This window comes from Podarcis bocagei (genome assembly GCF_964188305.1).
Source record: "Podarcis bocagei genome assembly, chromosome: 9".
Classification (NCBI taxonomy): Eukaryota; Metazoa; Chordata; class Lepidosauria; order Squamata; family Lacertidae; genus Podarcis; species Podarcis bocagei.
The window spans coordinates 6091035-6117756 of record NC_138134.1 but is presented as its reverse complement, the minus strand read 5'-3'; the positions used below and the strand labels follow the sequence as shown (position 1 = coordinate 6117756).

The 26722-nt window shown below is 43.6% G+C and overlaps 2 protein-coding genes across 8 annotated transcripts in view; both read right to left on the bottom strand.

The window, feature by feature from the left end:
* The window catches only part of JAKMIP1 (janus kinase and microtubule interacting protein 1), a 99448-nt gene that overhangs the window by 21545 nt on the left and 51181 nt on the right, over positions 1 to 26722 (bottom strand). For 6 of the 7 annotated variants that reach the window (XR_014011495.1, XM_081207671.1, XM_081207666.1 and 3 more), the window contains exons 9-15: positions 19167 to 19286; positions 17037 to 17165; positions 15779 to 15862; positions 11964 to 12026; positions 7106 to 7204; positions 1621 to 1722; positions 507 to 560 (exon numbers count right to left, since the gene is read on the bottom strand). Coding sequence is in view for 6 of the 7 variants with exons in the window: in XM_081207671.1 (XP_081063797.1) it covers positions 507 to 560; positions 1621 to 1722; positions 7106 to 7204; positions 11964 to 12026; positions 15779 to 15862; positions 17037 to 17165; positions 19167 to 19286 (651 nt within the window). In the remaining variant the exon portion in view is untranslated. The remainder of the gene's footprint in view (positions 1 to 506; positions 561 to 1620; positions 1723 to 7105; positions 7205 to 11963; positions 12027 to 15778; positions 15863 to 17036; positions 17166 to 19166; positions 19287 to 26722) is intronic. The other variant, XM_081207670.1, reaches the window with a different exon arrangement.
* Positions 19167 to 26615, bottom strand: LOC308594638 (uncharacterized protein). The gene is made up of 2 exons (XM_081207982.1): positions 26288 to 26615; positions 19167 to 19286 (listed from the first exon to the last, which is right to left on the bottom strand). The coding sequence occupies exons 1-2, from the start codon at positions 26391 to 26393 to the stop codon at positions 19255 to 19257; spliced, it is 138 nt and encodes a 45-aa protein (XP_081064108.1). The 5' UTR covers positions 26394 to 26615; the 3' UTR covers positions 19167 to 19254.

Sequence of the window (26722 nt, the reverse complement as noted above, 5' to 3'; positions counted from 1 at the left end):
CTATCGGTTCAATTTGCCCACGTTTTTCACGAACACAACGGAGCTCAACCTACAGTTGGTGAGTCCTCTGCATCAATTCTACAGTACCCCTGTTCCAAAATTTTAGCTGTCTGACATTAAAACAACTTGAAGAAAACCCCAACAGATATACTCAAAACCAAAATAACTGAAGCAAAACAAGAACAAAGAATGGGTGGGGTGTTTTATATGTTTTCATGATCCCAATGGCTTAATATTAATAACTTCATCTTGATATAGTATTTCCAGTTATATATCTGGAATGTATTTGAAACATACTCAAGCACTTTAAATTCGCATTTTAAAATTCAAGCTGTCATGACAGGAGACCCAGTGAGTCAGGGTGGGGGAATGCATAAGACCACAGCGTAACACAGAGGCATGTGCTGCCCACCCTCCATAGTGGCATCCCTGGTGGCATGCTATTACAGATAGTGTCCCTTTCACAAATATGCAATTGGAACTACTTAAATAAATACATTAGCTACCCCATTATCACCAAGGATATCTAGCTTCTTCATAAGTTCAGAAATATTCACATCCTGGAAAAGAAATTTCAACATTTATCTTTTAATCAAGAATTAAATCATGTATTTGTGTTAGTTTTTAACGGTTACAAATTCTTTCACATTAACTAGGCTGGAGAAACAATACCATGGAAGACATTCTGACTCCAGCAATTGCAAAACTGCCATCATCTTTAAAAAAAAAGGGAGAACCCGATTTCCTCTCAGTCACAGGAAATTTAGGTAAGAACAGTTATCAAAGTTAATAATGAAACAGTACAATGCCAGAAATACTACTGATTATATCATATAGTCTGTTGCTATTTACTCATTTGATTAGACACTGAAAATAATATTGAACTGAAATAGGTCTTTTCACACCACATCATACCGCTACTAGTAACACTGAACAGCATTAAAGGTTTTTGCCTAAAAATATCAGGTTTAATGGACTAGGCAACATTACACCCATTTTCTATTCATAGTCAAAGAAAGAATGCTTCGTGTAAAACAAAATTAGTGGTAACAAGATGAGATGAGAATAATAAGGTTGGGAATTCATACGAAGTGTGCAGGAAGATGTGGAAACCATCTTGAGGTCTTAGGTGGAATTTCCACAGGGTCGTGGAGACTGATCTTTCCATATAATTACGCATAAGGGTAGGAACAGCATAGGTTTACAAGGTAAAACTGGATGTCATGGTGGCAGCTATGTTTGTTTAAATGGTGTCCCCCCCCCCACACACATAGAAAGCAGAGGGTATCCATCCGATTTTAATTTCAAAGGTGGAATGCAGATGAGGAAAGCTGAACCTTCTCCCCTGGGCCATCTTACCTCCTCCCTGGCCCATCACCAAAGCCACTTTCCCCTTAATACAGCTCTGATTCTGGAGGTAAGCAGAGCTCTGGCTGGAGAAGAGGTCCCTCCTCACATCTATGTATCCCCTTTGGTGTTTAGACCCCACTTTCTGCTTTGTGAGAACTAACAGGAAAGAGATTTGACCACACAAATGCCACTGCTGCCATCGCATCAAGTCTGGTGGCCCACAGACCCCCTTGAAAGATGCTGCACAAGAACCAACAAATTTCCATCTACCTTTATTCCCTCGTGATGACAAAACAGTTGAAGTGCACTTCCATTGTTTTCAGGGAATGCAGTTATATGGAGGTTAAAAGCTGGCGACCTTCGTTCTCTCTCCTAAGGGAAGATTTTGTTCAAAATAGAATAGGTGTTTATAAAAGATACCAAACTTCTATTCTACAAATAATTCAAGTCAAGTTAAATGAACAAATACTGGATTTTGCGTACGAAAAATATACCAAAATGAATCGCAAGGTCAGTCCTTCCCTGATATGCAATGTAAGATTCTTTACTGTTATAAGAACACAACCTCTTTCAGTAAATAAAAAAATTGCCCAGTAGCACCTTAGAGCAGTGTTTCCCAATCTTTTTTGGGCAAAGGCACACTTGTTTCATGAAAAAAATCTCGAGGCAAGCCACGCCCCCTCCAGCCAGCCGATTGGCTGGCCAGGAGGCGTGGCCGGATGGGATTCCCCTGCTCTCGCGGGGGCTGAGATGGGATTCCCCGCTCACGTGGGGGTGGATGGGATTCCCCGCTCACGTGGGGAAGGGCGTGATGCCCGCAACCCCACCTCCTGGGGCAGGCCCAGTAGCGAGCGGATGCGCAGGCCAAGTAGCGAGCGGCGATGGGATGTGGGAGCTCGCTCGCTCGCCGTCCCGCGTGTGCTCGCCGCCGCCGCCCCGCCTCTCACCGCCCGACTCGCCCGCCTCCACGGAACACAAGGCAAAGTTCCACGGCACACTACTGTGCCACGGAACACCGGTTGGGAAACACTGCCTTAGAGATCAACTAAGTTTGTTCTGGGTATGAGCTTTCGTGTGCATGCACACTTCTTCAGATACACTGAAACAGAAGGTGACTTCAAACTCCGCAAGGAAGGGTGTTGAAAAAGGGGTGAGGGGATGCCAGCTCTGCAGGCAAGGGGTGACCTAACTGGGCTCCTGTGCCCCACAGGGGTGCCACAGAAAGAATGGAGTTGGTCAAGGGAGCCATGGACTCAAAAAGGTTGAAAACCTCTGTGTAGCGATCACACAGGGTCCGTTTCACCGTCTATTGATCCCTGTGCCACCACCTTATTTCTTGCTGCCACCACCCAGGCCCTAACTAGTACAATACTGAGTCCAGTGAGGGTTAAATTGGAACATAAGCTTCTGTTTATTTATTGCAGTTTAACAAGTGTGTGGTTTCATAAACGGTATCGGTCAATTATAGTCATGGGGTGCCTATCCAGACCTATAACTTCTGCTACCTGCTCTCACTCACTAAACCACCTCTCAGATATTTACTTGTCTTCCTAGCTCCTAACTGTTCCTGACTCAGCTTATTTGCTACACTAACTCAACCTACCCACAGACTCTCTCCCAATTCACTCCCACTCCAACCAACCACCCAACTCCCAACAAACTCTTCCCTTCGCCCCTCCCAGGGCTGGTTTTATAGTCCCTCTGACTCCACCCCCTGGGTTCTGATTGGGTAACATGTTTAACTATTTCACCTCCAGCACTCTCATATGTTAACATCACACTCTGCTTTACACTTTCCTTTGCCTGCAACTTTGTGATGAAGGAAATGCAAGTGTTGATTGAGGAGTGGGGGTGGGGGTGGAGGGGTAGAGGGTGAGACATGCAAACTTGGTTAACTGGTGCTGCTCACAAAGCAGCCAACAAGGTTGTAGGGTTGTTGTTGTTTTAACAGTCCAGCTTCTGAGTTGACACAGGACAGTAATGCTCAGATTGGATCCAATATCCACCCAGTTAAGAGAGACCGTGCATTTAACTGAAGCTCAGGCATTAGTTTCGGCTTGCAGTGAGTGATTCTTAGAGAAGCAGACTTGAGAGACCTACCCCCAATCTCCCCATGCAGAAATGCAACCAGAAAATAATGGCCCAAATAGATTTTCCATATTGCTTAGTATGCAGCAGAAACAGCTTGAGCGGTGAGACTTCAAATTACAGCAGGAGCACCCGTGCAAATTCACCACCATCCTTATCATCCCCATAGGAGTCCTGTTACATCTTCCTTATGTATGTGTTTGCATGCAATTAAAAAGATAAAGCTGTCATTGCACTGTAGTTCTGCATCACAATCCCGAATTTGCATGGAGTTGGGGGAAGCAGACTGCACCAGGGCTCTGATCATGGAATGGGAGCAAGAACATTGAAAAGAGGGGGGAAGTGGTGGTTTAAAGCAAGGTTTGAGCACAGCATGGATGTAGAAACCTGAGAGGGAAATGGCAGCTTTAAACAACTGCAGAGGTTTGAATAACATAGTATGGAATATTTGAGAGCTTTGTGCCCTTTCTCTCTCTTTCATGAGGCAGTTGAGGAATGGAAGAGGGAGCAAAGCAGCTGCTTTAAACAATAGCAAAAGTTTGACTAGAGTGGGGGTGGAGGAACGGAGAAAATAATAGCAGTTTTAAACAACAGCAGAGGTTTGGCTGGAGAAAAAATGAGAGAGAAAGCAGCAATTTTAAACAATGGCACAGTAGGGCGACGCCCAGATGCATTTGATGACACTTCAATTCATTCAAATATCCCAAAGCAGTGGGAATTTAGTTTTGCTTTAAAAATAAGAACTATCTTGTAGAGGCAAACACTGCTCATGTTGCAGCAAAGTATTAAGTTAACTTGTGGAGCTTTCCAACAATTAGAGCACAAACTATCTTTCATAACTTTTTTTTTTAATCAAGATCCCCAGTCCAAGCACTTTTGTGTGACACTCTGAGCCAGACAATGACAGCACCAAAGCGTTGCGGAGGAATCGAGGGACCAGTATATACACAACTGTGATGTATGGCTCTAGTAAATCACCTTTCAACTGACTGCATGGTAACAAAAAAGTACTCAAATGGCATTACGTTGTGACTGCTTAACCACAGGGGCCAGTCTGAATGAGGTTCGTATGAATCGCTCTTGTTAAAATATAAGCATCAACTTTTGGGTTTTGATTTGGTTTTTCAAAAGCATCTAGGTCTCATAGATGAAAACAAATGGTGTAATTGCAGCATATGCCCTAATTACACTGCAGTTTTGAAGGCTCCTCCAGACAACCTATTTACTGGACGTTCATCCTGATTTGCTTGCAGAAAACAAATGGTGGTTAGACTACGTCCGATTTTCATTCTGAATTGTTTGTACATCCACCCGGTGATTATTTGCTCACCCCACACGTTTCAATGCTATCTATCACTTTCCTAAAGTCTGCTTCTTTTCGAAGTGGATTTATGGCACTAGATGACAGAGCACTTTGAACAACTTCAGGTGCTCAAATGCATAATTTACATTATGCATTTGAATCCCTCCCACAAATATATCCAGTGCAGTCCACAGATGGGAAGGCCCAGGCCGTGTAAGGCTACCTTTTAAGCTTTCAGAGGGTAGTTGCTGCTGCAAAGGAAGGTTCCTTATACATGGAAATAGATGGTGTTCTTAGGTGGTTTCAGGGTTTTTTTATACCCTGCTTTTCAACCAAAATTATTAAAGGGGTAATGGTTGGAAGAGATAAGAGAGCACAAGCAGTTATGAGGCGAGAGGTGAAGAAAGTGGCATGGATACCAGCAAACACAAAATGGTGAGGGGAAGAGAGTAACAAGAACAGACCCAGAAAGAAACAGGGGTTTCTTTAATTGCATTTCCAACTAATAGACTAATTTGACATCCCACACTGGATCTGCCATCCATGTAGTGCAGAATATGAACTCTGGATAGCACGACTCCTTTGACTTATTCTTATTTACTCCATTTATATACCCTCTTTTCCTGAGAGGGACTCAAGGCGGTGTACTTGAGTCTCACCTCCCCATTTAATCTTCACAACAACCCTGTGAGGTGGTTCCAGTTGTAGAAGGAATTTTTCTTATTTTGCCTGTGAGGTGGGTTAGGCTGAGAGACTGTAACTGGCCCAAAATCGGCCAGTGATCTTCAAGGAAGGCTGAATGGGGATTCAAACCTTGGTCTCCCAGCTCATAACCCAACAGTCTAACTATTAGATAGGCGAGCCCATAAAAAATGGCAAGGATCGGGACCCTTTGGTCCTGCATACTGACTGGAATTAAGAGTTCAGCATCTGGAAGGCCACAGGTTTCCCCACCCCTCCAGCACTGGGTGTGAGCAAAAGCAAAGAGGGAAGTAAAAAAATCAGTGTAAACATTGGTTTCATTTTCATGTCTATTCCATCCACAGCTGAATTGCCAAGATCTCAAGGAGGAGCTAATTTTCATAGCTTGCAAAATAAACCTGCGGTGCTTCTGTATCCTCCTGTCAGGCACACTGGCCCATCTATCCCGCAGCTGTTTATTTTGGCTGAAGGTACTTTGTAGCCCTGCTACCAAATATCCTTTTAACTGGATGATAGGACCCTTATCCTGATGTCAAAAGCCCTCTGCAACACTAGAAGTGCTCAGTTCAGACCTCTGGCAAAAGCATATTATCCTTACTGCCAGTGGCTTGCCAGCTGAAGAGCAGAGGGCAAGAGAGACAGAAAGAGTTCTTCTACCCACTTTTGGCTCTTGTCCTTGAAGGAGCATGGCCCTCGACAGAAATGGAGGTTTGCCCACCCCCTGCTTTAACAGGTCAAACAAGATTGATATCTAAGTAATATGCAGAACAAAAGCATTTCCAAAGTGAGGCTGAGGTGGAATGAGGCGGAAGATTGTGCATGCCAAGAGTTCTGAGATATTCAGTAGATGAAATTACAAATAGCCTAATGAACATGATTTTTGTTAACAATCTTTTAGTTAGGTTTATGTACTGCACATGGGTATGAAAATGCAACAGTCTTACCCCTCCCGTTACAACGGAGCATATTTTTAAAACAAAAAAAATGTAGCAACAATATCATCCACTCCTTTAACACAATGGAACCAGACAGAATGAATTAATGTGCTAAGAAAATGCAAATTCTTCAGGTAACCATATTTTTTTCTATTTAAGATTCTTTCATTTTAAACTGCATCGTTACTTCATTAACAGATTTATGTAAATAATTTTTTCCCATAAAATAAGAGAAGTTCTGTAGAAATTTCCCTTTTAAAACTGACAAAGTAAACTTAAGAAAAAAAATATTAAGATGAAGGATGTGTCACAGCCTAAGGTTTGATTTCATGCAGAATGCACAGAGGTGTGTTAATTAAAATAATGCCAGCTGGGAGTTGGTAGTATGTGTATCAGATAATGTCACATGCAATAAAGGAGCAGTCATGGAAATGAAACAAACAAAAAGACAGAAACACAGAAAAAAATTTATTGGCCAGAACAAACTATATGTAATATACATATTGTCTATGTTACAGTTTGCAAAATTAGTGAGCATGCTCTCCAAAACTACATTAAGGCAGAGGCATTATATTCATTGCCCCAACATCATGGCAGATTTCAGAAAATCCAGTTAGTTTTCCCTTACACATGCAATGGATGCTAATGGATGTCATACGTATTTCAGCTTGGGTTCAATGACATGTTCTGCTCCATTTGTGAGTTTACAACTCAGAGAATCTCTTACTTCCAGTTCAAGGATTCGGAACTCCAGCAGCTCATTCTGGTCTTTGGCATCCTGCATCTCATTCTTCAGCAGATCTTCTTCTTGTTCTATCTTGTAGATCTAAGAGAAAAGTATCATGCGGCTATGAGCCGAGGGAGAAGTAGAATACATTCTTGCAAACATCTTTATAGCATGCAAAAGAAATGAAAGCCACTGGGGGGAAAGCCTCTTAATGAAATGCAAGAGTGAATTCTATCATAAAGGTAAAGGTAAAGGGACCCCTGACCACTAGGTCCAGTCGCGGACGACTCTGGGGTTGCGGCGCTCATCTCGCTTTATTGGCTGAGGGAGCCAGCGTACAGCTTCCGGGTCATGTGGCCAGCATGACTAAGCCGCTTCTGGCGAACCAGAGCAGCACACAGAAACGCCATTTACCTTCCCGCCGGAGTGGTACCTATTTATCTACTTGCACTTTGACGTGCTTTCGAACTGCTAGGCTGGCAAGAGCAGGGACCAAGCAACGGGAGCTCACCCCGTCACGGGGATTTGAACCGCCGACCTTCTGATTGGCAAGCCCTAGGCTCTGTGGTTTAACCCACAGCGCCATCTGCGTCCCAAATTCTATCATATGCAGTTCTAAGAAGTCACTAGTGTGGGCTTGCAAATTTGGATCTTCCAGATGCCGGCCCCACTTAGGCTGAGCAAGACAGTAGCTCTTTAGAGAAATGAACACCTTGTGACAGGAGGATTCCATGCCAGTTCAGAAGCACTTGGCAAATAGATTCACAGAACGGTAGGAGTTCACCTAGTGCAACCTCATGCAATCTAGCAATCTCAACTAAAGCATCCATGACAGTTGGCCATCCAACCTCTGATCAAAAACCTCCAAGGAAGGAGAGGCCACCACCTTGAGAGGGAGTCTGTTCCCCTGCCAAACAGCTCTTACCCCCAGAAAGTTCTTCCTGACGTTTAGTTGGAAAACATTGGGCATTGTGGTCATGGATCTTGCAGAGTCTCTAAACATGTTGAAATAAAAACTACTGGAGGTAAGGCTCTCCACAAAGGTCAAATCTGGTGCAAAACACGTGCTGATTCTTTTCACCACAGAATGGTATGTACTGTACCAACAATTGTCATTAGGGGCTTGTTTCGTCTCTAGGCACATTTAAACACCCCCCCCCCATGTGCAGATGGAGGCAGCCACCACCCCCCCCAGCACAATTCCACAGGGAGGGGCTGCACAACAGCCACTTCCTGGAAGCCCCTTGAAAGGTATTTGTTTACCATGTTTAAAGCAGCTGAAAATGTTAAAAATGCTAAAAGGAATAAAGAGGCAGTCTTAGGACAACCTTGTAAGCCTTTCCGTAAAATGTGTGCATTTTAAAGGTTTTTGCTCTTTAAAAAAGTCAGCCCATGAGTACCCCTTGTAAGGAATGCAGGAAGATTTGTTTTAGAAAGGGAATGGGATCCAGGAAACTTCAGGATGGTTAGCGTAACATCAGTCCTGGGTAAATTGGTGGAAAGCATGCTTAAAAATAAAATTATAAAGACTATAGAAGAACAAGGCCAAAGTGGTATTTGCAAAGGTAAGTCCTGTCTCAGTAAAGTTTTAGAGTTCTTCAAGGGTGATCAAGTGGATAGTCCATATTTGTACTTTCAAAAAGCTTTTGACAAAGTCCCTCACCAAAGATTTCCAAGTAAGCTTAGCAGTTATGAGATAATAGCAAAGGTCCTCTTGTGGATCAAGTATTGGGAAGCAGGTACTGGGACTAATTGGACAGTTCTTACAACGTTTTTACAATGGTAGGATGCAGGAAGTGAAGTTCCTGAGGATCTGTATTGGGATGGATGCTTTTAATTCACAAATAGTCTGCAGTTAGGAGTGAGCCATTAAAAAACAAGTGGTTGGAAGAGAGGAAACTAGTTAATGGTCAGGATGGGTATATGCAAACTCTATGGTGAGAAACAGTAAGCCACTGAATATGAGCTGCCAAGTGATCTACCAGAGAGGGCTATTGTCTTCATATCTTGTTTGCCTACTTCTAACAAGAACTGAACCTGTTCAGGAGAGCTTTAAAACAAATCATGAGGGGGAAGGAGACAATACTACAGACAGCAGGGGGACACCTTGTACTGGGGATAACTGTTTCACTGATGCACAGGAAACTTGAGACGGTACTCCAAAAACCTGCTAAAGGACTAGAAACTATAAGACGGAAGCATCTGTAGAGAATGATTCATGGCTTCACTTGTCTCTGTACTAATGCACAGAGTATGGGAAATGTGCAAGGCAAATTGAAATTCTTAATGCAGGATGGCAAAGATGACCTAATAGGCTTCACTGAAACCTGGTGGGATGAGGTTCATGACTAGAATGTAGAAATTGAGGAGTATAACCTATTCAAATGGAACAGACCAAACAGGAAGAGAGGAGTAACACAGACCTCCAAGCCAGACTAAAGACTTGGGTGATGCCTTCCTGCAACAGATTACCAAACATTCAAAAAGGAATAATAGAATCTTAAGAGTTGGGAGGGACCCAAGGGTCATCTAGTCCAACCCCCTACAATACAGGAATCTCAGCTAAAACATCCATGACAGCTGGTCATCCAACCTCTGCTTAAAAACCTCAAGCAGGAGAGATCTAGCAGCCCAGGACCTCCATGCATACTTCCCAGGCTTGCACCCCAAAGAAGCCAATTTGGTGCTGCTAACACTGCAAAAGCAACACACGAGGCAGCTGTTACGAGTTACAGTGGTGCCCGCGAGACGAATGCCTCGCAAGACGAAAAACTCGCTAGACGAAAGGGTTTTGCGGTTTTTGAGCTGCTTCGCAAGACGAATTTCCCTATGGGCTTGCTTCGCAAGACGAAAACGTCTTGCGTTTTTTGCAAGTTTGTTTCCTTTTTCTTAACACCGTTAATACAATTGCGACTTGACTTCGAGGAGCAACTCATAGAACACGGTGTGGTAGCCTTTTTTGTAGTTTTTGGTGATTTTTGAAGCTTTTCCAAAACTTTTCCGACACCGTGCTTCGCAAGACGAAAAATTCGCTAGACGAAAAAACTCGCGGAACGAATTAATTTCGTCTTGCGAGGCACCACTGTACCAGTCTCTGCAGCCACAGCAAGCAGTGTGATTCTCCAGCAGTTTGCCTTTACCCCCAGAGGCACACTCCATTGTCTCTTGGGACAGACAGATGCTGCCGCCAACAACAGTAATCATGGGAGACTTCAACTACCCCTATCTGTTGGAACTCACTCTGCCAAGAAAGTAGGTCCAACAAATTCCTCCATTGCTGACACTTTCTTTTCCCAGGAGGTGGAAGAAGATTATGGAACGGTCCTCACCAACAGGCAGGAACTGATTGACCAAGTGGAAGTATTGGGAATATTGGGAGGAAGTGATAATGTCATCTTGGGTTTCATGATATAGAGGGGCAAGGGAAACCTGAGTGTAGTCGGGCATGCATTTGGACTTTAAGAAGGTTCGTTTCAAAAAGCTTGAGGAACTACTGGGTGAGATTCCACAGTCAGAAATACTGAAAGAGAAGGGAGTCCAAAATGGATGGGAGTTTCTTAAAAATGAAATACTGAAGACACAAAGGCAGGCAATTCCAACAAGAAAGAAAAGTGGGAGGCATCTAAATATACTGGTGTGGCTGCATAAGGAGCTTACAGATGAGATGAGATGAGATTTAAGAAGGGCATGTATAAGAAATGGAAGAAAGGGGAAATCACAAAGGAGGAGTATATAGGAGTACACAGGGAGAAGGTCAGGCGGGCCAAAGCTCAGAATGAACTCAGTATTGCAAGAGAGGTTAAAAATAATAAAAAAGGTTTCTTCAGTTATGTCTGAAACAAGAGGAAGAACAAGAAAGTGGTAGGTCCTCTGCATGGAGAAGACAGAGAAATGCTATTGGGTGACAGAGAAGGCAGAACTATTCAACACCTACTTTGCCTAAAAGCAAAGCAATGCCCAACCTGGTGATAACAGAATAAATGATGCAAGGAGGGAGCTGCATCCCAATATAGGAAAAGAGGTGGTAAGGGAACACCAGGCTACTTTAAACGAATTCAAATCTCCAGGGCCTGGTGAGCTGCATCAAAGGGTACTAATGGAGCTTGCGAATGTAATCTCAGAGCCTCTGTCTATAATCTTTAAGAATTCTTGGAGAATAGGTGAGGTCCCTGCAGACTGGAGGTGGGCAAATGTTGTCCCCATCTTCAAAAGGTGGGGCGGGGGGAGAAGACCCAGGTAACCACTGGCCTATGAACTTGACGTCAATACCTGGAAAGGTCCTAGAACAGATAATTCAAACAGTCGGTCTGTGAGCGCTAAGAAAAAAATGCTGTGATTACCAAAACCCAACATGGGTTTCTCAAAAATAAGTCATGCCAGATTAATCTCATTTCTTGTTTGATGGAGTTACAAGCTTGGCGGATTAGGGGAATGCCATGGTCATAGCGTATCTTGATTTCAGTAAGGCTTTGGACAAAGTCCCCTATGATATTCTTGTAAGGAAGCTGGTAAAATGTTAGTTGAACAAGGTAACTGTTAGGTGGATTTGCAGCTGGTTGACTGACTGAACCCAAAGAGTTTTATCATTAAAACAATCCAGTTATCCTCTCCCTTACTGCCTACTACATGCTATATATAATTTTTTCTGAAGGCTCTTAATAGTTTCATTTTGGCTAGTGAAACCCAGCTTCTTTGAGGAAAGGGCAGGACATGAATTTAATAAACAAAAACAGTGTTTGTATTAACCACACACTTTTAGAAAACAAAATTATCAATGTAAATACTTGAGTTACTCAGCACTAAGGATGTTGTTGTAATCAGTTCTGGAAATATTGAGGCCACCATTTATTTCACCCACCTTTTCTAGCAGTTCTTGGTTTGTCCTGATAAGCCCCTGTTTTTCTTCTATCCATTTAGAGTCCTGCAAGGAATTTTTAGAATTATAATGTATTTTACTTATGTTTAAAAATCATATACACTGCAACTTGTCAATGACCAAGGCATTTACAAAATAATAAAAAGCATGCAAAACAACAAATATATAAAAGTAGAATTCAAAATCAAGAGATTTGAATTTATCTGGGTGAATAGAAGTTATTGCACAGCATCAAAGCAGCAAAATTGGCTTCAAGTGTACCACTCTAGGGGAGCTTACTGCACTGCCCGGGTTGCCAGAAAAGCCCTGCCCTTCAGTTTGCCCACTGAAACAAACCCCGACCCTAATGGAGGTGGCGTTTGTAGAAAGGCTTTGGTCAATGACATTATAGTGTGGGCAAGCAGGTATGGGAGGAGATGCTCTTTTAAGTCCTTGGGTCCCAAGCCAATTAGGTATTTAAAGTTAAGTAGCAGCTACCAGCTTTGAACTGGGCCTAGAATTGAATATGCAATCAGTGAAGAGATTTAATACACCATGTGAGCAATGCCCATCAAAACTCTGACTGCTGCATTCTGCATTAACTGAAGCTTCTGAGCCTTTTTCAGAGAAAACCCTGTGTATAAACACATTGGAGTAACCCAGATAGGATGTTGCCAGAGCATGGATAATAATGGCCAGGCTATCTGCCTATGAAAGGTGGTCACTGACACTTCAGCCCAAACTGGCGAAAGGTACTACTGTGTGCTACAGAGGTCACCTGGGCTTAGATTGAGGGCCAAGGTGGGGATATCTTTCTTAAGTGATAGTGCAACTTCATCCAGAACTGACTGCCATCTCCCTAAACTGGAGAACCATCTACTTCACAGGACAGTTCACTGGCTCTCATCCAGGCCATTACTGACATCAAACACTAGTTCAGCTCTTCCAGTCTCTACTGGCTTTAAATGACAGTCATAAGTAACACCTTCACACAGAGGTACAGATTCTCAGCTAAATTGCAGCTGCAGTCATTCAGAGCAAGGCAGGCAAGAACATGCTCACATACTTAAAAGTGCTACCAAATACTTGATATATGAGTCAATCACCCATCTCCTACTACCCTTCTGGGGGGAAAACCCACCTCACCCTGCCCCGCCCCCCCATATATAAGGGTCTGGTGTATCTGAAGGAGTGTGCATGCACACAAAAGCTTATCCCCAGAACAAATTTAGTTGGTCTCTAAGGTGCTACTGGACAATTTTTTAATTTACAGTGCTACCTCGGGTTAAGTACTTAATTCGTTCTGGAGGTCCGTTCTTAACCTGAAACTGTTCTTAACCTGAAGCACCACTTTAGCTAATGGGGCCTCCTGCCTCTGCCGCGCCGCCGGAGCACAATTTCTGTTCTCATCCTGAAGCAAAGTTCTTAACCCGAGGTGCTATTTCTGGGTTAGCGGAGTCTGTAACCTGAAGCATATGTAACCTGAGGTACCACTGTATTTCATATATGCTGTTAGACTACCTAGTCAAGTCTGAGCTTATGCAAGCTGCCTAACAGTTTGTGTCGGCCATTGACGATATGAGGGTGACAAGACCGGTCTATCTTATTTTGTATAGCTAACAAGGTACTTGTTATGCAAGTACTTAGGAAAAGCACTAAGTGATTTCATGACAGGGAGGAACATTCCTATTTTTAAAGAGATGGAGACAATCTGAAGTATTTTAAATCTCTTCATGAATAAAGACAACTGCTTGCCAATTCAGGCGAAAAGCAGCCACTTCGTTGATGATAAAATAATACTACTAGCTCTGCTGCAAAACAACCATTTTACTAAACATAAATAAATTACATCATGCACGAGAAAACTTCATGATTTGCAAAACAAAATTTATTTTGAAGAACTGCTTATTAACAGTTTCATTTTAGTACTGAACTAAGTAGTAAACACACCATGCCCCAAGAAGAAAAAGTGTTTTGTGTTTTCCTAGAACTTCAAGAGACATTCACAATTGTGGAACATTCCGTAGCTGAATACAGGAGTACATAAAGAAAAGGCTAGCAGTAAACTAGAGCTCAGAGTGGCCCCTAAGCCCCACAGTGAGAATGATTTGGTAGCAATGGAAATGTGTAGCAGCAAACTGAATGCTGGTGCAGTCACTTCTCCCATGTTTCAGGAGAGACACTCCTTTTTTATTTTTAAAAGTGGAGCTTGTGTACATTTGGTTTTTTCCCCCTTCTCTGTTGACAAAATAAAATGATATTTTTTATTTTATTAGCAAAACTGGGTCCCACCCACCACCCAATCCACAGCCCTGGAGAGATAAGGTACATTTGGACTGAATACCTTGAGGGTGTTTGCAAGGAAGCTCCTGCACTCAAAAATGTTAAACTGGCCCTCATGCAAAGGCAGCCATTTCCTATGTGTTAACAGTTTGATTTAAATATATATATATATGGCATGTACCATTTGACCGCAAACAGCATCCCTATGCTTATAAAGGTAAGAAGAGGAAGGAATCAGAACCAAAACCATCTTAGTTTCTGTTAGGAAATATGCAAGTTTGAGTCTTGCTTCCCCAAATGCAGCAGAGCTGAGCCAGGATCAGTAAGACTGCTTGGAGCCTGACATCATCTCTTCTAACCCGTGTTCTACTGCTATAGCAGCAGGAGGACTTGTTCTGAATGTCAGCAGAAGAATGTAAGCCACCAGAATGTGTGACAGGTGCACAGCAGTGGCCAAGGCCTCTCTAGGAACACTGCCCTTCCCCAAGAGTCAAGGCACTTGACCCCCACTTCTCAATTCTTTCCAGAGATAGAAGGCAGCGGAGAAGTCCTAATCCAAGCCAGGAAAGATGCTGGACTAGAGAGGACCCAGGTGCTGCCATGATTGCAGGATATACTCTGGGTACTTCGGCATCAAAAATAATGACCCTTTCCATGACAGCAAACCAACCTGGAAGTGCTGTACATCTGCAGTAGTGCCTAATACCTCCTTAGGCTCCCTGGCCTTCTCACAATAGGTCTGACCCACATGACCCACCCCTGTCTCTAGCAAAGGGTACAACATGAGGGGGGCATGGGAGGGGTGCTAAGCACTAGTAGGCCTTTTGGGTCCACAAACTCCCAAATGGGGCTGAATAAAATGGATCCCACAAATCTAGTGTGCAGTCTTCGTAAAATTATGTATTTCCCACATCACTAAATAAAAACTGTGCATGCTACATTTTGAGGTTCCTTATGCAAAATGAAGAGCTATAGTTTTTACTTGAGTTATAGAAAAACTAACTTCCTAAGGAATCTTCTATATCTGTGATCTGTTGTTACTAAGAAATTGTGAATTGTCTTAAGCTTGTATGTCATAACCTTTCTATATGATACAGAATCTTCCTGTGTTGTTTGATAAAGGAACACAGTAAGCTGTTTGCAAACATGGGGTCATTTGCCTGCTTACAAAGACAACACAAAACAAACACAAATGTTTTGAGCAAGTGCCTAAACTACTACATCATGGAGATGGAAAATACATAGCTGACATCATCAGTCGAAGTTCTCTTCTGTAAGGGGTCTTGGTGGGAATCTTCAAGATGTTATTGGACTGTATTGGGAAGGATATCAACCTTAATGTGTTTTTATTATTTCACTACTTTTAAGGCCTTCTCCCCAGTACATATAATTCCATTCAAGACAATTGTTTTCCCCCATTTCGTCTATTGTACATCAAACACAGCAATGTACCAGGAAGCAATGAAGATGATAAGAGCAGCGCTGCATGCAGAAGAGAGAATGAACTGACGGAAAGTATGAAGAGAGTCTTTTACCTGTCCTCTCTCAACCAGAGCTTTCTCCAAGTCTTCAATTTTTGCTTGGCACCTGAGAAGATCAGCTTGTAGTTGTTCCCGTGTCTGAAGAGAGAGTTTGAAGAATACTTAACTGATATCATGGTAACAACTGGGATATAGGAGGTTCTACTATATTCTACCTTTGTGCACAATTAATCATTGCAAAACTCAGCATTTCCAGTAGGATTTATGTAACGAAATCAGTAACTGTTTTGAAAGCGGTAGTGGGGGCCAACTACGCTGACACTCCGTAAATGCTATGTTGGGTTTGGCAGTAAACCCAAGTTAGCCAGGGTGTTTTAGATGAGATTCTTGCATTTCAGGGGGTTGGACTAGATGACCCTTGGGGTCCCTTCCAACTCTACAATTCTATGATGGAAAAAGAATTATGGAGAATAAAATTTGTCCAGTTTGATTTAAAGGGAACGTCAATAAACTGCGTTATCAAGCTGATGGACACTCTGCCTTAAAACATGCTTCAAAGTAAAATGGGAAAGGGTTCAAATTACCAAGGAATAGTGTTGCTGCCCAAATCAGATTAACCTGATTTCTGGTGATGGGCTTTGTGTTCCACCTAGGACGAATCCAGCATTTCAGCACCAGGGCTTACTGGAAAATTTCTAAGCTCCATTAGGTCAAGAAGTGCATCACCTTAAAATATTGATTCTTCTTATTATTAGATGATAGTATAAAGCAATTTTAGGGACATTTTGCCTTAAATTGAAAACAAACAAACAAACAATAAATTATTTATACCCCACCCATCTGGCTGGGTATCCCTAGCCACTCTGAGCGGCTTCCATCAGAATATTAAAAACAGGTTAAAACTTCAAACATTACAAACTTCCTGGATAAAAATATTACAAACATACATATCAAGTTGCTCAGTGACTTTTCAGATCCACTTCGCAGCTTGAAATTGGCAATTCCAGAATGCAACAAATTTGAGATCCAGTCTGTAGTTTTATTGGATCCGACTCTGAAGTCAGGATCCACACAAAAAAGATGTTTCCAAAGCAAATCCAAATGCCCATACCAACCAACAGCGACTATATACCAAAGGTAAAACTTTAAAAGAAAGTAAAGAGTGCTTTTTAAAAAATCAGGCAGCATGCATTCAGACAGAGCAAAGGAGTTAAACAGGCAAAGCCCGGGCATTTCAAAACTGAACATATGTCAAATTAACTGAAAGAACCTGTATTTTATTTTTTGCAAAGCCACATTAAAAAAAAATTACCCTTGCTTCTCTTTCTGCATCCTGGGTTCCCCCGACCTGTTCCTGGAGCAATGCATATGCTCTTTGCAAAGCTTGATATTCTCTGGTTAGCTGACAGAACCGCAAGTCAGCTTCTTCTTTAGGGGTGCTCTTTAAAGAAATGTAAAAAAAAAAGATTACTGTCATCATTTTAAAAGAGAAAGAACTCTGTAAATAAACAAATTATAGCAGACATGCCATTCTAGCTAAGTCTTTTTACACTTTTTTGCCATGTCCTGAAATTGCAAACATCAAGATACTTTTGGTGATGACTGAAACACAAACTTAGCTATAGTTTCAGTATGATACGATATGATATGATAATCTTTATTGTCATTGTCCCATACAGAACAAAAAAAATTGAAAAAATCTACATCAGACATTCAAAAACAAACAAGCCTGCTATCCCAGCTATCCTAGCCTGGTTAGCCCCCTAACCAGTACATTAAATATTGTAAAAGGTCAACATAATGGAGAAGTCTGATTTATAAAAGGGTCAAGGCCTTGCTGTGAACATGAAAATGCTGCTTCTGTGTTTGTTAGATTTATATCCCACTCTTGCTAAAACAATAGTGTCTCCGGCCCTCCCCTTTATCCTACAGGGTAGAATTGGCTGGAAAAGGGTGATGCCCAAAGTGAGTTTCATGGCTGGGTGGGGACTGGAACATGGTCTCCCCCATCCAACTTTGACACCAGCCATCACCACTACACCAGATCTCTCCCCTACACTTGTGCTTCCAATCTCTTTCATTATTACATTGGTAATAGCCATCTTTATTTCCTATAATAGGGACGCAGGTCTAAACCACTGAGCCTCTTGGGCTTGCCGATTGAAAGGTTGCCGGTTCAAATCCCGGCGACGGGGTTAGCTCCCATTACTCAGTCCCTGCTCCTGCCAGCCTAGCAGTTCTAAAGCCCATCAAAGTGCAAGTAGATAAATAGGTACCGCTCCAGCAGGAAGGTAAACGGCGTTTCTGTGCGCTGCTCTGGTTCGCCAGAAGCAGCTTAGTCATGCTGGCTTCATGACCCAGAAGCTGTATGCCAGCTCCATCAGCCAGTAAAGCGAGATGAGCACTGAATACCAGCTCTTAAAATTGGATCCTGAAATTGACTGGAAGCAGACGGCCCCCTAGTATGCACCAGCTAAAGTTTCCAGACCATTTTCAAAGGCAGCCCCACAAGCAACAGTAATCCAAATAAGAGTCTATCAGAGCAAAGCTATCCCAGTCCAGATAAGGCAACAGCTGGTATATCAGCCATAGAGGATAAAAGTGCTCTGAGCCTCTGGCCTAGCAACAAGTGCTGGATCCAAGAGCATCCCTAAAACATGGGCACAACCCTTTAGGGAAGGTGGGGAATCACTGGCCCTCAGCACTTCTGGACACCCCCTGAAGCATATTTGGAACTGGCCATCAGCCTCTCCTCAGCCTTACATCCCCCCATTCTGCCTGCAGAGAGAGGAGGAGGAGGGAGGACGAGAAGAGGGACTGATCGATCCCTGTGTTTCTTCTCCAGCAGCTTTCTGTACCAGTACTTCCAGTGAAGACTTTCCTGTGGACTCAGTTTATACGAAGTGTACTACCTTCAAGTACCATGGCAACACTGGGAACTGCCCTTGGGACCACATTCTTCCAATTGCTCTGAGTTTGGGAGAGACATAAGCATGTGACAGGAGTGAGCCAGCAGTTAACCCCACTGAGCAAGTTGGGAGTTAACTCTTTATTAGCAAAAACACAATCTGCACATGAGCGTCAGGCCTCATAAGCACAGCAACTCGTCTCTGGCAGGTCTTGCCCCCATGAGGCAGTTGCTGAGACTGAAGGTCCTCATCTCCCCTCAGCTTCCTAAGTCCTCTCCTCTTCAGGATTTTCCCCAAGCAATCTTGAGATTGCACCTATGTGAAGCTAACTTTCAGCTTCTGCCTCTGATTTGGGACTTCTTCTCACAGACTCCCCCCACTCACCCAGCCCTGTTATCTCTGCAGCTTCCGACGCCTCTTCTCCCCCTTGTCCCACCAGGCTCTGAGCCTTCTCCCCAGCTGGTGCCTCCCACCATTCCTCTACGTCCAACCAGTCCATGACAGTATGCCATAGCAAAGTCACAGGCGCTTACATCTTCCAAGTCTTCTTCTGGTGTAGCTGGAGTCCTGTCCGTATTATAGGAAGTTACTGATGATGTTTCTGAATCCACGGATTCTTCGTCAAATCCAAAAAATGTCTCCACAACATGCCTCTGAAATAAGACCAATGCACTTTGTTATAGACAAGCAAGTTATTCAAAGAGCTGTATCAAAGGGCCTTTATTTCTGTCTTTAAGGAAGGTGACAACAATTGGAGGCCAAAGGAGTCCTACCTGGTCCTCAGCATAGCACCAAAATAACTATCCACAAACTATGCACCTCAGCCACAGTCTCTCAAGCAAAGGCATAGGGAAATATTTTCCATGTCCTCTTCCACAATGTGACCAGCAACAATCCAAACCCAAGATCCACCAGGATGAGAGAGTTTGAATTTGAGACATATTGGGCTTTCCCTGCTGCTATGGGGTTCAACCAGGTCTAAGCTGGAGTAAAGGCCTCACCCCAGCTGAACATCCAGCAGTATCCGTCCCTCAGCCTGCAGAACTTGTGCCAGTGTAAGTCCCAATAACTTACACCTATTCCAAGCCCTGCCCTTGTGACCTAGGGCCCAATCCTCAAAACTCAGTCCATGCCAGAGGCTCCTGGACAGAGTTTGGAATAGAGATAACTTGCACCAGCCTAAGTTAGGTTGGCTTCCTATAGTTTGGACTACCCACAAGGCAAGGGTGAACAACCTGGCACAACTTCCATGAACCCTAACCACTGGCCTTGCTGGCTGAGGCTACTGGGAGTTGCAGTGCAAGAATGTCTGACGGGCACCGTATTGGCTACCCCAACATTAAGGAGTCAAAAACTCTAAAACTCTTGATAAATATTACACACACACACACTAAGATAAATAGCAACCAAATTAATTAATTCTTTGCCTATAAAATACTAAAAATAAAAATCAGTACAATCCAGCAATCAACAGTTGTGGAATGCCCACACACAAAGATATGTTTTCAATAAGCACTTGAAATGCAATACATGGTCTCCTAGGCTGGATCTAGACACATCTAAAAAGAGTTTCAGTTAAACCCATTGTAAACTTCATAAAGGGAAATCATGTTGACAGGACTCCACAGCACCATCTGGTGTAACAGTGTTATAACGCATATGAAATGGTTTTTCTTTACTAATGTAGCTGAGTCCCTAGAGTGCCAGGGGCGGGGGGGGGGGGATATTCCAGAGAATGGGAACCATTACAGAGAAGGTCCACTTCAAAACTGCCACTAGATTGTAGTTTGCAGGCTGCGACACGGCCAGCAGAGTCTCCTTTGATGTTCGCAGTGAACGCATGGAAATCTACTTGATAACCTGATCCAAAGTGGTGCAAGGCCTCATTTGTTAACAAGATCTTGATAGCTAATAGGCAGCCAGTGCAGTTCTTTTAGCATTGGTGTAGTATGTGTGCAGTTTGATATCCCAGTGAAGACATTAACAGCCACATTCTGCACAAGTAGCAGCTTCTGAACCACAAAAGTGCATTGCAATAACCCAACTGCAACGCTTCCAATACATGGACCACAGTGGCCAAGCTATCCTAGTCCAGAAAAAAAAGAGAGTGCATGTCATGTACTAACCAAAGCTCTTCATTTATGCCGCACAGCTGCTAACTAATGTGCACTAAGTTAAAATAAAAATAAATTAGAGTGAGTAGTTAAGAGAAAACTGAAACATTCAGAGGAGAAGGGGTTAAATCAATGGGATACCATTTTCCCCAAGCCATGTCCACATGCCACCACCTGATGCCACCTAGGGCAAAACAGCTGCAAAAGAACAGCAGGAAGCCTTAAGATGCACTCCTGTAGATGGAGTCATTGCTGCTAGTTGGCCAGTCTTTGTTATCAAGACATTTTATTTTTATTCAAATGTTTAGACACCACACTTCCATAGGAATATAACATGGCAGTTCTACAATAGGCTAATAATTTACTTCAGGACAGGGATGTTCCTGGCAGCTCCCCATCATCAGCCCTGACTGCTGGCCATGCTAGTTGGGCCTGGTGAAGTCCAGCACCATCTGGTGGACCTCAGGCTCCCAACCCCCAGCTGAAATTCTCAAAAGAAGCATAGCTGGGGCTTTGGATTAGCCACAGCACTAGATACCCTATGCACATCAGGAAAATGAGAAACCAGTTATAATATGATTCAGTGCCTGAAATGAAGGACAGAGTTCATGTAATTAGGAAATAAGGGCACAATGCTAGGGCAAAACAGAGATAACCCTCTCCCCTCCGCCCTGGTTCCCCATCCAGGGAAGACCCACCCAGGAGGCAAGGTAAGGCAGTCACCTCAGGTGGCGGGTCTGGCCTACAAGGAGTGCAGCAGTTGCTGCACCCACTGCAGGGGCAGCAAGTGGAGAGCTGTTTTGCCTGAAGCAGCAAAACACCCTGGGCCAGCCCTGCTCCCATGCTATGATAGCAGTTCTTACGTGTTAGAAAGGAAGCTTCATTCACGGCTTGCATCTGTTGTCAACAAAATCTGCCCTTTTCCCTTATGGGGTATCCAAGAACCCGTATAGAGTCCCTAAGTGGGTTCCCTAGCGGTAGCAGAAAATAACAGAGGCCAACCAGAGAATATTGAGAAACAAGGCAGCTAGTAAGTCTGATCTTTATTGAACTGTTGCAACAGGGTCCTCACTCACCACACGCAGGAGGAAGGAGCAACACAGAACAATGGTGCGCAAGGCGTTATATAGACTTTTTAAATAGCCACCTTGCAGCCCAAGACCCATACATACATCACAGAAGGGGCGTCTACAACAGAATCCTGTCTAGCAGGAAACCTGTTAATGGGTTTACCTGGCTGTTAATGGGTTTACCTGGTGAGCCTGGCCGTCCTTTTGTGATGATACTTAATTCCTGAGTCCAGGTCACAGGCTCCCCTGTGCATATCTTAAATGTGCCCTTAAGGCAGGATTTGTGAGCAAAGAGACAACGGGGAGGCTTTTCCCCATTCCCTCCCTCCTTGCATTTGAGATCAATTTGGGAGAGACAAAATGGTTTCAGGACTGTCTTCCTGTACTGTTTCAGACATGTGGTTTATATATTTATGTATGTATTTGCTTGGTACACTTATTTTATATCTTAGATCTTATAATTCTCATAACGCATCAGTACATGTACAGACCACCAAAGCACACCTTCAGAGTTCAAGAGCAGCATTTGGGGTCTGTGACAAATGAAAGCTGAGAAGATGTCCCAACAAGCAGTCACGCCTCTCCCACCAGCTTTTAAAGGCAAGATGTGGCACGCTCCCTTGCAATACTTTGTCCCTACAAAACTACCGAAGATGGAGGTGCACACTTCTCTGAGGGACGTGGGTCTGTTCCCAACAGCAGAGGCAGCCCTGAGTTCAAGCAGTGGGGTGGAGGTCAGCTGATCCGGCTTCTCCTCCTCTTCCAGCTGATCAGCCTCCCCTGAGGGCTGGTCAATGGCCTCCCCCACTGCTAGACCATCACTCAGCTTCATGGAGGGGGCAGGGCAGGAAGTCATCAGGACTGCCTCCAAAGTAAAAGGGGCATGGTGCCTGTCCTCCCTACAATCTGCACCCTCCTCGTCTTCCTCATCTGACAGCAATTGCCGCCCCAGCCCTGAGGCAGTCAGCATTATGGGGCTCATGATACCACTCTGCCACAATTCCAAGAAATGCAAAAATGAAGATTTCTTGCCCACAATTGCACATCAGCTTGAGCTTTGGCGTACAAATACCAAGTAGTAAAAATCCTCACCTTAAGACAGGGCCGTCTTAAGCATATCCGGTGCCATGATGCAAAGCTCCCTCCGGCATGCCCCCCCCATTTCCTAGAGGTTTTTTTTAGGGAGGACAGCGCTGCCAGTGGGGCTGGAGGAGGCGGGCAGTGGCTGAAGGGTGGCTCCTCTGGTGAGGAAGAGGCAGAGGCTGGAGGCACCGCCTCCTGGCTCAGCTAGCCGCTTCATGCCATGGTGGCCATGGCAGACGGAGGCTCCGGGCGCGGCGCTGCTTCGGCGCAGCATGGCAAAGGCGGGTGAGGGTGGCGAGCTGATGCCAGGAGGCACCGCGTTCAGCCTCCGCCTCTTCCCTGGTGCCCTCTAGAACTTGGCGCCCTGCGCCACTAGCTGCTATGGGTAAGGCTTAAGCAGAGTATGTGTTACGACCGAAAGAAAGAACAGATCTAGAGCTTCAAAATACTTCTAACAGCCTTGCTGTGTTTTGTTGCACATAACACCATATTTATAACTCAGAATTAAAACACTGCCTCCTACAAAGAGTTTTCACAATTGTGTCTTGTGGTTCTTTGGTTAAACAGCTCTTTAGTGTTGATAGCCCAACAAGAAAGAGATAATTATAGGAATTCTTTTGTGGGGGGGATTAGCCCTTTAAATAGCACCATCTCCCATAGGCACCTAATCCCTAATCTAGACTGCTGTCTAGAACAGTGTTTCCCAACCTTTTTTGGGCAAAGGCACACTTGTTTGATGAAAAAAATCTCGAGGCACACCACCATTACAGCCCCGTGATGTCAGCACGCAGCGTCACGCCGGGAGGGACGCACGAAAGTGTAAGTTTCAATTTTTTTCCCTCCCCCTTGCCGGGGAACCTCCAAGCTTTGGGGGTGGGGGGGGGAGGAGGCAGCAAAGCGAGGCAGGAAGGAGAGCGCGGCTTGGCTGGGTGATCTTTGGCAGGGGCAGGGAATGAGAGCCGCGAGGCGGGCGCTGCGGACGGAGGCGTTGCCCGCCGAGCTCGCAGGCAGCCAGGCAGGCAGACGGCGAGAGCCCCGCGCTGGGCGGCCTCTCCTCGCCGCCGCCGCCCCGCCTCTCGCCGCCCGACTCACCCGCCTCCCTCCAGGCAACATCTCGCGGCACACCAGGCAACATCTCGCGGCACACTAGTGTGCCGCGGAACAGTGGTTGGGAAACACTGGTCTAGAAATGCCATGAAGTGCTGTTGTGCCTGGAGGACACTATCTGTATGTGTGAATGTGTAAGACCACTTCAAAAAGTGATTTGGAGGAGGAGATCAGGCACACAGGAATAGAAATTGTAAATGGGAGTGTGAAGACTAGGAGTTAGAAATGTGTCAGAATGAAGAGGGTTTTTTATATTTACATAATTTGTATTTCACACTTTCAACATAACTGTATGGGCAGCTAACAAAGTAGTTATTATTTTTATTCGTGTGGAAGCAAAGACCTGGCAATGTAGAAAAGAATGGCAGCTGTGCAAAGAAGTGAAGAGGCAGAAGAAAGCGCGAAAGGGCTCGAGACAAGAGGGGTAGGAACTCCAAGCCCCAAAACACACACAATGGTCCTCCTCCCTACATTATTAATCAATGGCCCATAACGTTTGAGTGCCAATTAATATGCTTTACAGTATATGAAAAATGCTTGGAAAGCATCACACACAGACTATTTCCGTGTAAGAGAAATGTATTCATTAAAATGAAAATTAACACACCACCATTATTATGAGGTTAAGTGCACCATGGGATTTATGCAACACCTGCAATGTAATTTACAATGCAACTGTTCCATATTCATCAGATAAGCACTTAAATAGGTGGACCAGTAGTGGTAACATTTAACAACTCTTCTTTAATGCATAACTTTTTAAAACTACAGTAAAAAAAAGGAGGAAAAATAGAGTGAAATGGCATGGTTTACTTCAAAGGCCTTATCATTTACAGTGGTGCCCCGCAAGACGAATGCCTCGCAAGACGAAAAACTCACTAGACGAAAGGGTTTTGCGTTTTTTGAGCTGCTTCGCAAGACGAATTTCCCTATGGGCTTGCTTCGCAATACGAAAAACTAAAACGTCTTGCAAGTTTGTTTCCTTTTTCTTAACACCGTTAATACAGTTGTGACTTGACTTCGAGGAGCAACTCATAGAACGCGGCGTGGTAGCCTTTTTTGAGGTTTTTGGTGATTTTTGAAGCTTTTCCAAAACTTCTTTTGCAGCCATTTGGTAAATTAAACTTTTAAAACTTTTTTGGGGGTTTTTGGATTTTGGGTTGGGGTGTTTGGAATTCAAGGACTTGGTGTTGGGAAGGGGTTTGCAAGAATCTGGAAGCTTGTGTGTTTTTTTCTGCATTTTTATGATTTTCTGTGACCATTGGGCCACTCTGCTGTTTTTTTAAAAAAATTCTGGATTTGAATTTCTGTGTGGTGGGTGGCTGGGGGAACAGTTGAGGAGGGGGTTCTTCAGCAAGAAGCAAAGAGTGGAAGAGGAACCTTCTTCGAGTTGCCCCCCAGAGTCTTAGAAAATGTACTGTACACTTTGTTGATTTTTAAATGTTTTTCTGTCATGTTTAGAAACTTAATTTATTGTTCCTTCAATTTTTGAAATGCTCTTTACAGTATGTGTGACTTTAAAGAGCACTTAATAAACTCTTGTTGTACCAAATTTGGCTTTGTTTGGACTTTTTTTGACCATAGGAACGCATTAATTGAATTTCAATGCATTCCTATGGGATTTCATGCTTCGCAAGACGAAAAATTCGCTAGGCGAAAAAACTCGCGGAACGAATTAATTTCGTCTTGCGAGGCACCACTGTATTTAAAGCATTTCTATATCGTTATTTTGTTTTAAAATCTCTTCTGTCAAAATTCATCCACTGTACCCTTTGTGTTTATATTTTCCCAAAACAAAGCAGCAACATACGTTTTATGTCACCCCGAAATATCCACAGTAAATTTATGAGAGCCACCAAAAAGGTTTAGAACATGCTATCCACTTCACCACTGGGCGACACCACTTTGATTAAAGCATAAGAGCTCTTTATGAGCAAATGATGTCTTATTTCTGAAGACAAAGGGCAAAATCCACTGGGATTTTCTTGCACAAGAATTGGTCTGAACATCATTGAAAACTGAATGATTAGCTGTTTATTCTGTGAACTGCCCTGAAATCTTATGAAGAGCAATATATAAATTAACTAACTAACTAACTAACTAACTAACAGGAGTTAAACTGTGTAAAAAACAAACAAACATCATTTTCTCTTCTTTTAACTTCAGTAACTTTATATACTTCACTTTACATTTTTTACGTCATTAACGAAGTAACAGGGTAGAAACTCAAACTAAATTCAGCATCGCAAGAATATGAACAAATAGCTCAGAGTTTCTTACCGTCATGCTTGTAAGTCATTTCTTGGCAGCCAGAAAAATATAGGCATACCAGAGCACAGAGACAGAGGAAAAAAGAAAAATACAAGACGAGAAATATGTATTCCATCTTAATGATGCAGACACCGGGCACTTTGCTTATAAAAAGGAGAGCATCGTAATTAAGTTTGCAGAGCAGCAAATAGTCCCACAAGCTGTCTAAATTCCGAACACTGTAGTTCCATTACTCCATTGTAAAGTCAGACATGTTGGACAGGTTTTCTACCCATTTCACTCACCTAAATTCCTAAGATTTAAATATCCATGGCTACCAAGTATACAAAGAGCTCCACCCTCAGTGCTGCTCCTGGAGACCAAAGCTAGCTGCCAGCAGCCTGCTCCTTTCAAACCTCCCTTGGCAATTAAGAGAGTGCCCAGTGAAAGCAAGCATAGCAACTG